This window comes from Oncorhynchus kisutch, linkage group LG11, assembly GCF_002021735.2.
Source record: "Oncorhynchus kisutch isolate 150728-3 linkage group LG11, Okis_V2, whole genome shotgun sequence".
NCBI lineage: Eukaryota > Metazoa > Chordata > Actinopteri > Salmoniformes > Salmonidae > Oncorhynchus > Oncorhynchus kisutch.
The window spans coordinates 29,861,544-29,875,989 of record NC_034184.2 but is presented as its reverse complement, the minus strand read 5'-3'; the positions used below and the strand labels follow the sequence as shown (position 1 = coordinate 29,875,989).

Below are 14,446 nucleotides of genomic sequence, written 5' to 3'. Positions count from 1 at the left end.
GTCCCTATTACCGGGGCACAGGCTGGTTACATTGTCTGACAATTTCAGAGACTTTGGTGTGAAGTACACAAATACAAATATACAAAAAGACTGAAAGACAAAACAAGCACTTATGTTCTCTGTTGTAACGTGACTATAGAAATGAAGCTACATTGTTCACAAATTTTACAGTTTTCTACATTGCTGTTCTGAAACATGGACGTTTCTTTTCCTACGGTAAGAGTACTGTGGGACCTTTATTGTGACAGCATAATGTGTGGGAATCTTATTTTGAAATGTTATTCTGGCTCTTGGAAGAGGAGCAAAAGTTCAGGGGTAATTCTTCCATGGAAGAAGGAACCACACTCTTGCCTATTTTTTTTTACATTTACATCATTTAGCAGACACTCTTATCCAGAGTGACTTCCAGTATTTATTTTTAGGGGGGGGAGTGCATACTGCTCCCCTGTGGGAATCAAACCCACAACCCTGGCGTTGCAAGCGGCATGCTCTACCAACTGAGCCACATGGGATCTTGTCACGTATAAATTGTGTAGCACTCCGACATTAAACATTGAGTCTAAAGCTGAAGTCGCAGTGTCCCTGGTTAGTGACCCTACACTATGTTTATGTACTTCATACATGACATTATACATGTAAGTCCCCACAAAAATATTATTTTCAAGTCATATAGTGGATAATGAATCAAGGGGCATAAGCACAGTTTGTCAAACGTGTATTTGTCTCATAGGCAGTCGGTCTATGCACCCAGTGCCCTATAAATTAATGATCTGTTTATTTTTTTCTGGCACACCTTCAGTCGGTAGCATCCAAGACACTCTACCTTGGTCATGTACTATACAGTAACCAGACAGTCTCAAAGTTCTGCCAGCATCTGGAGTGTGAATGAATGATTTGTCTAAGCAACAGCAGTATTATAACTCAACAAAACACCAGGGTCAGGCCCAGGCTGTGATATTCTTACTTTTTATTTGGGGAATTTATCCCCATATCGCTGTATTTGAGTTATTTCTCAGCAATATATCAGAGACACTTCTAATTGCTTTACAGTAACGCATAATAACAATGGCTTTTTATGACTTTTATAACACACGCATATCTAGTCATTCATCATGCAGTTCCTTCAGAAAGTATTCAAAGCCCTTGACTTTTTCCACATTTTGTTGTGTTAAAGCCTGAATTAAAAATGGATTCAATTGAGATTGAGTGTAACTGGCCTAAACACAATGCCCCATAACGTCAAAGTGTAATTATGTTTATTTTTATTTTGAAATGTATTAATTAAAAATGAAAAGCTGAAATGTCTTGAGTCAATAAGTAGTCAACCCCTTTGTTATATCAAGTGTATAAGTTCAGGAGTAAACATGTGCTTAAAAAGTCACATAATACGTTGTATAGACTCACTCTGTGTGCAATAATAGTGTTTAACATGATTTTTGAATGACTAATCTCTGTACCCCACACATACAATTATCTGTAAGGTCCCTCAGTCGAGCAGTGAATTTCAAACACAGATTCAACTACAAAGACCAGGGATGTTTTCCAATGCCTCGCAAAGAAGGGCACCTATTGGTGGATGGGTAAAAAATAAGAAAGCAGACATTGAATATTCCCTTGAGCATGGTGAAGTTATTAATTACACTTTGGATGGTGTAGATCAATACACCCAGTCACTACAACTACAAAGGTACAGGTGTCCTTCCTAACTCAGTTGCCGGAGAGGAAGGAAACCACTCAGGAATTTCACCATGAGGACAGAGTTTAATTGCAGTGATAAGAGGAAACTGAGGATGGATCAACAGCATTGTAGTTACTCCACAATACTAACCTAAATGACAGAGTGAAAAGAAGGAAGCCTGTACAGAATACAAATATTCCAAAACATGCATCCTGTTTACAATAAGGCACTAAAGAAAAACTGAAAAAAATGTGGCAAAGAAATTAACATTATGTCCTGAAATCAAAGTGTTATGTTTGGGGTAAATCTAATACATGACTGAATACCACTCTTCATCATTTCAAGCATGGTGGTGGCTGCATCATGTTATGGGTATGCTTGTCATCGGCAAGAACTAGGGATTTTTTAGGATAAAAAGAAATGGAATGGAGCTAAGCACAGGCAAAATCCTAGAGGAAAACCTGATTCTCTGCTTTCCAATAAACACAGGGAGACAAATTCACCTTTCAGCAGGACATTGACCTAAAACACAAGGTCAAATATACACTGGAGTTGCTTACCAAGATGACATTGAATGTCCCTGAGTGGCCTAGTTATAGTGTTGACTTAAATGAGATTGAAAATCTATGGGAAGACATGAAAATGGCTGTCTAGCGATGATCAACAACCAATTTGTCAGAGCTTGAAGAATTTAAAAAATAATAATGTTCTGGGAAAATCTTTGTGACTTTCCCAGAAAGACTCAAAGCTCTAATAGCAGCCAAAGGTGATTCTAAGATGTATTCACTCAGGGGTGTGAATACTTATGTAAATTAGATATTTCTGTATTTCTAAAAACGTGCTTTCACTTTGTCATTATGAGGTATTGTCTGTAAATGGGTGAGAAAAAATCTTTTTAATCCATTTTGATTTCAAATTGTAACACAACAAAATGTGCTATAAGTCAAGCGTTATGAATACTTTCTGAAGGCTCTGTAAATGGGTAACATTCACAGAGCCCTGGATGCTGCTATCAAAATAGCTTCTACCATTTCACATGGCAGTCTGCTCCAGCAAAAACAGTTTTTTTGACATTATTTACCAAAGTATTCAGACACTTTGCTATGAGACTCAAAATTGAGCTCAGGTGCATCCTGTTTCCATTGTTGATCCTTGATGTTTCTACAACTTCATTGGAGTCCATCTGTGGTAACTTCAATTGATTGGACATGATTTGGCAAGGCACACGCCTGTCTATATAAGGTCCCACAGTTGGCAGTGCATATCAGAGCAAAAACCCAAGCCATGAGGTTGAAGGAATTGTCCGTAGTGCTCCGAGACAGGATTGTGTCGAGGCACAGATCTGGGGAAGGGTACCGAAAACTTTCTGCAGCATTGAAGGTCCCCAAGAACACAGTGGCCTCCATCATTCTTAAATGGAAGCAGTTTGGCACCACCAAGACTCTTCCTAGAGCTGGCCACCCAGCCAAACTGAGCAATCGGGGTAGAAGGGCCTTGCTCAAGGAGGTGACCAAGAACCCGATGCACACTCTGACAGAGCTCCAGAGTTCCACTGTGGAGATGGGAGAACCTTCTAGAAGGACAACCATCTCTGCAGCACTCCACCAATCAGGCCTTTATTTTAGAGTGGCCAGATGGAAGCAACTCCTCAGTAAAAGGCACATGACAGCCCACTTTCTGTTTACCAAAAGGAACCTAAAGGACTCTGACCATGAGAAACAAGATTCTCTGGTCTGATGAAACCAAGATTGAACTATTTGGCCTGAATGCCAAGCGTCATGTCTGGTGGAAACCTGGCACTATCTCTACGATGAAGCATAGTGGTGGCAGCAACTCAACAAATACAGGTGTGCCAAACATGTAGCGTCATACCTAAGAAGACTCAAGGCTGTAATCACTGCCAAAGGTGCTTCAACAAAGTACTGAGTAAAGGGTCTGAATAATTATGTAAATGTAGTTTTTAAGTTTGTTATTTTTTATGAATTTGCAACAATTTCAACAAAAAAAACGTTTTTGTTTGTCACTATGGGGTCTCCATTTTAGAATAAGGCTGTAACATAAAATGTGGAAAAAGTCAATGGGTCTGAATACTTTCCGGATGCACTGTACGTGAATTATGGATCCTCCACCTGCAGTCCAAATAACACACATGGCTGCACATTGGGATTTCACATGAGTGTGGGGTAATTCGCACTGACTGTGAATAAATCAATGGACTGCCTTAGTGCAGAAGCAAATGTTCTTCTTATTCTCATTTTACACAAACCTGCTTGCTGTCTACAGGCATATAGAATCCCCATGCATGATTTTCTGAGGGAAATGGGTTGTGTTTATTGTTTTTATTAAGATTACGTGTTACCCTTACCTGGTTTTCCATTTCCCTGCTTTTTTCATTATGAGATGATTATTATGAGCTATCTGTCCTATTTGGTGTGGTGCCCCTTTCGTATTTCTAATTCTAATGGTAAATAATGCATGGAGTGATAATGCTTGCTATTTTCAGTGTTTGTTTATTGCATGTTATTGCATTTGGCAATACATGTTTTAGAGATTGAAAGCTAGCAGAATAATCTACAATACTTTGTTGATCCTGACCTAAATCAATCCAAGTTAATTTCACATACATTTATTTAACTGCCATGCTCTTTGCGATATGTAGTGCTTTCATTATGGAACATTTGAACAGCTTATCCTTATTTTACCATATTCCTCATCTTTCTCCAACATCGTGACCTGAATAAAGTGGTTAGTCAGTAAGTTAATGTTTCTGTCTCATCACCTGTCAGTTTGGTTTTGCAGCACTGACAATATTCCATCAGCTTGCTGAATCAACCAGGGCCAGGAAATGAATTGTTGTCTGCGTTCACCATTCACTGCGTTCACCATTCACTGCGTTCACCATTCACTGCGTTCACCATTCACTGCGTTCACCATTCACTGCGTTCACCCCATTACTGCTTTATATGATTTACTGTGTTTCCCTCCAATATTGAACCAATTCCCAGCATGAAGAATGTGTGCTCAGCATTGGATCGGTATGAATCAATGACCTGGCAAGATAAAGCAGGAGCCATTCAGGCTTGATATAGCATGCAGTGTGTCTAAAGTACTCAGCCTGACACATTAAATCCAATATGTTTACCTTCCGGGCTAGAATGGGGTTTTAAACATTAAGGACAGCAGAGAACATATCTCTGTCACCCAAATGGCAAGATACCTGGACTGAACTTTCTTGGAAAATGTGGCACATTCTTGGAAGATTGTGTTAAATTAGCTATGAGCAATTAGTTATGATGTTTTTGTGGCATAGCACACAGTTTGACGTGCATTGTGCTGCCTATGCATATTAAAATAGATACTTCGGTGTCGGTTAGGACTGTTGCGTGTTTGTTGTCAGGTTTCCTTTTTCACTAAGGCCTGGATAAATGACTGGAGACACAATAGAAACAAGTACATAAAGTGTTTCTGAAATGTATCGGTGGTGTAAAGAAAAAACTACGACCTGGGTTCAAATTCTTTAAAATACTTTAACTGTAATTAATTAAGCTTGACTGGTGCAATGGAACTAATGGAATAATCCCAAAACTGCAAACCCTGCCCATCCAAGCAGACTGAATCTACTGCTTGAAGTATTTCAAAGAAAACAAGTACTATTTCAACCCAGGCATGATGACTGACTATTGGTCTTCGGACTTCGCTGGCTGGGTATAGAAATATTTTTGCCATTAATGTCTCATTTCCATTACATTTATGATACACAAATTCACTTCACTTGAAAGCCTATGGGGAGAATGATGCCCTTGAAAATGTATTAAATTTCATTATGGGCTCGGCCATTGTGTTCCTGTTAGAAGGCAGTTCAGCCACTCTTCTACTCACCCCTAAAATCTATCTCGGTGATAATGCCCAGACGGAAGGTGTTCTCAATCTAAAACATAGTGCAGGAGGTAATCATAGGTGAAAGTCAATGAATATGACCTAATTTTACAACATCCCAAGGCAGCTGCACAATTTACAGGTGATTCTGTGGCTAATACAGACGAACATAATTGGCTCAATGTGCTGTAAATTCATCTGTTAGAAAGAACATTTTGGGGGTTTATTTAATGAAACTTCTCTGGCTTTCAGGTCTTTTTCATTACAAACCTGAAAAACAGCCATTTGTCTTTATTACATGGGATGATTTTCACTCTTTTACAATCACAGGGTAGTGCTTGTGGAGAATATTCCAGAAGATGTCACCTTCTCTGAGAATAGTACGGCCCACCTCACCCTCTCTGCTGGGCTGCATAGCCTACTGGACCTGGCCGTGGCTGGTCGTTCTGTGGAGATTGTGTCACCACAATGGAACCTGAACTCCTCTGACAATGAATCAAGCTTCCTACCATCTTCTAGGCAGGTAAGCACAACAACCAACCAGGTAGCCCCCCAGGCCAAGTGAGGCATTAGCAGGGGTGGATTGGACATCTGGCAATTCTGGCAAGTGCCAGATGTCCGGACCATTTTTTTCTTGGGTAAGCTGGTCAAAATTGAAAATAAATATGTTCATATAAACAGTATAAAAATAAAACAATGAAAAATGTGACATGGCAGCCCATGGGCCTGTTATCCTAATCTATAATGAGCCTTTGGCTGAACAGTTGGCTGAGGTCATGCAAACGCACATTCAAAGTCAAACGAGTCACCAGCAAAAATACCCACTTTGACCCCGTCATCAGTTAGACAGCCAAGATCATGGACCGTAGAAAACGGAAAGGGTGCCTATAAATGTAGAAAGAGCACATTCTACATTGTAATTTCACTCAAAAAATCATATTATTGGGCCATCTAAAACCATGATTTGGTCAAACATGAATCCTGTAATGAAAGTGTCTGCCCTGCCCCTGCGCCTGTGCCCTCTCTGGGGCCTGCTGCAGTTCATGGGTTGCATGTTTCGTCACAATATTGTTTTGAACGATCGTTTTGGACTGATGCCCAACTGAGCATGGGCATCAGGATGAATACATGACTACTAGCAGTGGGTATTATATTTATCTATTTATATTTGTATTTAGTTAGAGATCTAGTTAACGTGTTGAACCACACATTTTATTTGCATATGATATTAGTTAGTGCACATAAAGATTGTGTTATGTAATTCATCTCTATTAAACCTGAAAAAAAATCCTATTTTCACATTAAAATATAGCAACTATAGTCTAATTGTCAATTGTCTTGCCATTCACTGGTACGTGGGTTATCACACCTAGCCATAATGCTTACTTTACGTGGCAGTTTTACTAATAGTATTTTTCTTGTCAGCAAAACCAGATGCTCATAACTGTTGACCTAGAATACAAATGACATATTTTCCCCTTATTCCACCTGCTTTGACTTGCTTTCTATGATAAGCTTCAAAGATCAGCCAGTAAAAATCTCCCCTTAAAACCTTCATATTCTGTTAACTAATACCCAAATATTGTTGTTGACTCATCCTATACTTGTATTTGTGGTCAATGCATATATTGGAGAGAAAAAAATAAAAAATATCCCCACCTCAATCTTTTATCTCAAACAGACCGTTTAAAAAATGCTAGTTGAATGATGCCATCCTCCTGAGGGGGATGAACTGGCCAATCAGCAGTCTAGATGAGGATGAGCTGGTCAATCAGCAGTCTACACGTGTGAATATTTATAATGACCGGTATACGCCCACACCATTCTGTTGTTTGGGGAACGCAGCACCATTCCAACACAGAAAAGCTGATTTTTAACATGCTTAATTAAAAACATTTGGAAATGAAAAAGATTCACTCATATTGTAAATAAGTAGAGGCCCTATTTCATAGAAATCTGGAAACACTGGGCAGTTACTTTAAGCCCAGTCTTATCCATACCTCACACATTGAATGTATAGACATACTGCAGGCTAGGTATGTCCTCTTTCTGCCAGAATGTGCCATTAGTAGTCCTAGGTTGCAGGCAAAGCTGAGCCCATCCACTGTGTTGGCACACAGGCAGACTCCAAAACAGCTGACAGCCATTAGCATCCAAACAGCCCTGCTTATACTGAGGTTAAACTTACACTTGGGTTTGGCTAAAATGGCAGCCTTGAGTTTTGGACAGCCCCTTGTATCTACCCACTGGTGTTTAGTTAAACTGAACAAAAATATAAATGCAACAATTTCAAAGATTTTACTGAGTTACAATTCATAGAAGGAAATCTGTCAATTGAAATACATTCATTAGGCCCTAATCTATGGATTTTACATGATTGGGAATATGCATCTGTTCATCACCAATGTCTTTAAAAAAAAAGGTAGGAGCGTGGATCAGAAATCCAGTCAGTATCTGGTGTGACCACAATTTGCCTCATGCAGCGCAACAAATCTCCTTTGCATAGAGTTGATCACACTGTTGATTTTGGCATGTGGAAAGTTGCCCCACTCCTCTTCAATAGCTGTGTGAAGTTGTTGGATATTGGCGGAAACTGGAACACGCTGTTGTACATGTCGATCCAGAGCATCCCAAACAGGCTCAATGGGTGACATGTCTGGTGAGTATGCAGGCCATGGAGGAAATGGGACATTTTCAGCTTCCGGGAATTGTGTACAGATCCTTGTGACATGGGGCCATGCATTATGATGCATGACAATGGGCTTCAGGATCTCGCCACGGTATCTCTATGTATTCAAATTGCCATAGATAAAATGCAATTGTGTTCTTTTGTCTGTAGCTTCAGTTTGCCCATACTATAACCCCACCGCCACCATGGGGGCACTCTGTTCACAACATTGACATCAGCAAACCGCTGGCCCACACGACCCCGTACACGCTGTCTGCCATCTACCAGGTATAGTTGAAACCGAGATTCATCTGTGAAGAGCACTCTTCTCCAGCATGCCAGTGGCCATTGAAGGTGAGCATTTGCCCACTGAAGTCGGTTACGACTCCGAACTGCAGTCAAGTCAAGACTCTGGTGAGGACGATGGGCACACACATGAGCTTCCCTGAGGCAGTTTCTGAGAGTTTGTGCTGAAATTCTTCAGTTGTGCAAACCCACAGTTTCATCACAGTCCGGGTGTCTGGTCTCAGACAATCCCGCAAGTGTAGAAGCTGGATATGGAGGTCCTGGGCTGGCGTAGTTACATGTGGTCTGCAGTTGTGAGGACGGTTGGACTTACTGCCAAATTCTCTGAAACGACTTTGGAGGCAGTTCATGGTAGAGAAATGAACATTCAATTCTCTGTCAACAGCTCTGCTGGACATTCCTGTAGTCAGCATGTCAATTGCACGCTCCCTGTGGTATTGTGTTGTGCGACAAACTATTGTCCCCAGCACACAGTTAACCTGTGTAATGATCATGCATTTTAATCAGCTTCTTGATATGCCACACCTGTCAGGTGAATGGATTATCTGGGCAAAGGAGAAATGCTCACTAACCGGGATGTTAACAAATTTGTGCACAAAATTGTAGAGAAATAAAAACACATCCAGTACACACCAGAATGTGATGACCTATAGTGATGCTATTGATTGTGTTCTTGCTTACAGGGTCAGGCTTTGCTGCAAAGACTGCAGGGGCTGAAGAAGAAGGGAATCAATTTGAAGATAGCTAGTGGAATTATCGACTCTGTAGAGCTCAAGAGCCTCTCTCGTCTGAGTGAGTCATGTTGTAACCCACATCAACAGAGTTACAGCTACATTTACTTTCCATATACAGTACCAGTCAAAAGTTTGGACAAACCAACTCATACCAGGATTTTTCTTTATTTTGACTATTTTCTTAATTTGTTTGAGCCAATCAGTTGTGTTGTGACAAGGTAGGGGTGGTATACAGACGATAGCCCTATTTGGTAAGAGACCAAGTCCATATTATGGCAAGAACAGCTCAAATAAGCAAAGAGAAACGACAGTCCATCATTTCTTTAAGACAATTAAAGGTCAGTCAATCCGAAAAATGTCAAGAACTTTTAAAGTTTTTCAAGTGCAGTCCCAAAAACCATCAAGCGCTGATGATGAAACTTGCTCTCATGAGGCCTACCACAGGAAACGAAGACCCAGAGTTACCTCTGCTGCAGAGGATAAGTTCATTAGAGTTACCAACCTCAGAAAGTGCAGCACAAATAAATGCTCAAGGCTAGGTAAAGGTTTTCGACCAAGAAGGAGAGTGATGGAGTGCTGCATCAGATGACCTGGCCTCCACAATCACCCGACCTCAACTCAATTGAGATGGTTTTGGATGAGTTGGAGCGCAGCATGAAGGAAAAGCATTCAACACGTGCTCAGCATATGTGGGAACTCCTTCAAGACTGTTGGAAAAGCATTCCATGTGAAGCTGGTTGAGAGAATCACAAGACTGTGCAAAGCTGTTATCAAGGCAAAGGGTGGCTATTTTGAAGAATATCAAATATAAAATATATTTTGATTTGTTTTACACTTTTTTGGTTACTACATGATTCAAATGTGTTATTTCATAGTTTTGATGTCTTCACTATTATTCTACAATGTAGAAAATAGTCAAAATAAAGAAAAACCCTTGAATCAGTAGGTGTGTCCAAACTTTTAACTTGTACTGTATATTGCCACTTTTTATAGAAAATAATGTGTATATCTTTACTTTTATTGCAGCGCATTCATATGGTCTTAACACTTACCTCGAGGAGGGATGTTACATCATGGCTCCCATCTTACACACAATACTAACATACATCAAATGTTGAGATTTCTATCTCTGTCATTTTCTGTGTCTTTTCCCACCTGTGTAGGTGAGGTGCACTACATTAACATGACTGCCCTGACCAAAGGCTTCCTGCACTCTTCTTTCTGGGTGGTGGACAGGAAGCACATCTACATCGGCAGTGCCACCATGGACTGGCGATCACTGTCCACGGTATCTTAGTATATTCACTACATTATTTCACCTAGTGTACCTGTGTATATTTCTGTAACATATTTACCCAATTCAATGAGACCACCTATGAGTACACCTCATCTTGACTATGTTCCATACCTTGATTACGTAAACCCTTTTACCAACCAATTGTGTATACTGTTTGATTTTTAGTTCTGAAATATTTGACAGGTATGTTGAGGCCACTGTGTACAGCCATCTTCTCTGGTGATTTGTCCCATGACTCAGCAATAAATATTTATTCAAACACTGCTATTTACCCTAGGAGAACAGCATACATGAATTGGCTCAGGTTGCACAAGCACACTGAATAGGAAACAAATGCAACCTTATAGTTGGCAGAAAACTGAATTAATTGAGTAGGGACAAAAAGGAAATGTGGACATTCTTTCATGTGCTGCTCAAAGCTGGAAAAGTACAACGGTTCATTGAAGTGTGACCCCATTCACTGTACCTAGCCTGTCTATCTTTAGCACTTCTCTGAAATAAACCCTTGCTTGAAAAGGGCATCACTTGAAAAACCCAGTTGTGAGAGGGGATAGGAGAGGCCTGGTGATTGGAAGTGCCTGGAGGACTATTTGCCTTGTCCAGGGCCAGAAGAGGGTAGGAGAGGATGGGAGGGGTCAGGGCTGAAGGGGCTAGAAGCACTGAGCTGTGGAGGGGAGACAAGAACAAGGGAGAAGGGTAAATGGAAGTGTGGGGAGTAGGAGATGGAAGGAGAGGACAGAGTGGGAATGGAAGTAAAGGAGAAAGGGGGAAGGGAGAAGAAGAGGAGATGGGTGGAGAAAGGGGGAAGGGAGAAGAAAAGGAGATGGGTGGAGAAAGGGGGATGGGAGAAGAAGAGGAGATGGGTGGAGAAAGGGTCAATTTGGGTGTGGGTGATGTTCCTGGTGGCACGTGCTAACATCTTACAACATCTGTGTTGTTGCTTTGTTGTCTCTTAGATGAAAGAACTGGGGATCATCATCTACAACTGTAGTTGTCTGGCACTGGACCTGCACAGGGTATTCAACCTCTACTGGCAGCTGCAGTATAAGGACTTTGTACCGTCCATCTGGTCCAAGAGGCTGAGTGCCCTGTGGAACAAAGATGAAAACCTCCCACTTCTCTTCAACAACACCAAGGCTGAAGTCTTTCTCTCTGTGAGTGACATTCTCACCCATGGCTTTATACTTAAGGCCAGGAGTTTGTCCTTACGATGTGACCTTATAACAAGGGCCTTGAGTTTTTCCATGTCTGGTTACATAGTCAGGGAAAAACTCATGCCGTTACTAATGTATCAATGTTTTTTTATCATTCTGAGAGACAAGCTCATCTTTATATACAATTAATTAATACCGTTCTGAGATTAGGAATTCTGTGGGTTTTTTCTTGCTAGCAATAAGAAATTGCCAATATTTATGGATACTAATTTGCCTAGCGAAGACTTTTCTTGGCTCCAACCTTTTTATTAGTCCTGATATGATGTAAATATTTTCAACGTCCTCCCACAGTTGTAATAACTTTCAAGAGAGGTGACGGTTAAAAGCAATTTCTTATACAGCTCGCTATAACTCATCAGTTCATGTTTTATGTATGCTGACTGGATGAAAGATGGCATTGCTTCCAACAGAAAACATGTGGTTGGCTTGCTATACATCAGGCTTGCCCATCCCTTCATGTCGATTAACCTTTCTGAAATGCAGAGGAAGCGTCAATCATTGGCGCTATTGATAACAATCCATGTGAACCGTGATCTGTCATTGTTCTCATCACACACACCCACATTCTGCTTACACACAGAGAGGGGGGTGAGACATATCAATAAATAAATAACATAGAGACAGGATCAGTTCTAGGGAGATACCAGTAGAGAGAAGGTAACGCTGCTGTTCGAATACTAATGACCTCTTTAGAAATCGTAATTTTACTCTTAGAGCGGCTGTGACAAAGATATGCTCCAAGAGGTGTGGTGATGATGATGATGACAATGACAATGATTGATTGCATCCACAGTATATAGCCCTGGCATTGACATGAGGACCTCAGTTCTCTACTCTCCACTGATTTTAAGTATCTGTTATCATCTTGTGGCAGAGCTCTCCAGATGTCTTCTGCCCTAAAGACAGGACCAGAGACCTCGACGCCATATCCTATGTGATCCAAAAGGCCAAGAAGTTCATCTACATATCCATTACAGACTACCTGCCTCTCACTAACAGGAATTCTCACAGGTGAGCAATCTGTAACACTGACAGCACCTGATAATCTTATTGTTAGCATTGTATCACATGCCCATTTATACAACACAATGATAACTGATAGAATGAAACTGATAGGATAAAACTGTATAACTGTGTGTATAATTACCAGTCATTACCAAAGAGATAAGTGTTTGTAACTCTTTGTTACCTGGACAGATACTGGTCAAGTATAGATGGGATGCTTCGGGAGGCCTTGATCCTGAGAAACATCAAAGTGCGTCTGTTAGTAAGCTGCTGGGAGCAGACACACCCCCTGACCTTTAACTTTGTGTGGTCCCTGAAGACCTTGTGTATGGAGCTCCCTAACTGTTCACTGGAGGCTGTGAGTGTGCACCTACAATACATTATTGGACACCACACACCTACATCCTCATTAACTGGGTCCAAACTGTATAACATCACTCATCATGCCTTTGTTTTCAGGCACGTCATACCTATATTATAATCTCTACTGTACCTGCATGTGCTGTATATCGTGTAAAACATATTCATCACTACTGCTAAGCCAGTCCTTCTGTGTGTTTTGTGCAGAAGTTCTTCAGCACCAGGGAAAAGAGAGATGGCACGCTACAGGGAATCAACCATAACAGATTCATAGTGACAGACAGTGCTGTGTACATAGGCGAGTTTACTTCCATGAGTTTCAGATGACTAATATGTATTCTTCGAATGAACAAATTATTGATTTGTTTATTCAATTATTGGCCTGTCACTGGTTGGTGGGTTGATTAGTTTGCTTGTGAGGTGGATTGACTCTTTGGCTAGTACTTTTTAATCTATATTTCTGATTAATGCTTTGGCGGGTGTCTGTTGTCCCATAGGGAACTTTGACTGGGTGGGGAATGAGTTTATGTTCAACGCTGGAGCAGGCATGGTGATCAGTCAGGCAGAGGGGCTGAAGGAGAGGAACTCAACGTTGGTGGAACAGGTGAGGGCTGCGTTCCAGCGGGACTGGTATTCACGCCACACCATGAGCCTGCAGGCTAACAAGATCCCAGTCTGCAACAAGCACCAGCTCAACCAACTGGCACATCTCAAAATCACTCAACCACCAGAGAGCAGCGGGAGTCAGGAGAGTCCCAATGGCTCCTTCTGACTCCAAAGACATGTGGTGTGTTACAAGACTTTTATGCTTTAAGAGAAAAATAATTATTTGAATGCTGAAATCGGATACAATTTACAACTTGTTTTTAGGTAATATTTGTTTTCTATCACGTCTTCTGTTTATTTCATCCTCTTTCATCCTCTAAGACATGGGCAGGGAACTGATGAAATAAATATATTTTCTATTGATTGATTGCCAAACCTAAATATAGTTAATTGTTTAATCAATTTGAACAATAATGTCATAATTTATCACAGCCTTTAAAACCCTCTCTGACCAAAACACGGTTGGAGCAGCATGGACAGTAGTGTGGAGATACAGTATATCCTATACAAATCTATACTCCAAGGATGTTTACCTTGTGTCTTCAATATTTGTTTTTAAAGTGCAGAATTCCTCCAGCCTCGACCAAATGAACAGGTGCCATTTGTCAGTTGGACAACAGCTGATCAAATGAAGCGAATGGGAAAATAACAGGCAACTGCATGTCTTGATCTCATCTGACTCATAAGCTACTGACATCTTTC

The 14,446-nt window shown here is 40.8% G+C and overlaps 1 protein-coding gene across 1 annotated transcript in view; it reads left to right on the top strand.

Annotated features, from left to right (window-relative positions):
• LOC109898878 (inactive phospholipase D5) overlaps positions 1-13,480 on the top strand; it is a 66,489-nt gene extending 53,009 nt beyond the window's left edge. The window contains exons 3-9 of the mRNA XM_031835622.1: positions 5,885-6,077; positions 9,212-9,320; positions 10,426-10,550; positions 11,516-11,713; positions 12,648-12,784; positions 12,971-13,136; positions 13,346-13,480. Coding sequence (XP_031691482.1) covers positions 5,885-6,077; positions 9,212-9,320; positions 10,426-10,550; positions 11,516-11,713; positions 12,648-12,784; positions 12,971-13,136; positions 13,346-13,465 — 1,048 coding nt within the window. The 3' untranslated portion in view covers positions 13,466-13,480. The remainder of the gene's footprint in view (positions 1-5,884; positions 6,078-9,211; positions 9,321-10,425; positions 10,551-11,515; positions 11,714-12,647; positions 12,785-12,970; positions 13,137-13,345) is intronic.
• Positions 13,481-14,446: the final 966 nt, after the last annotated feature.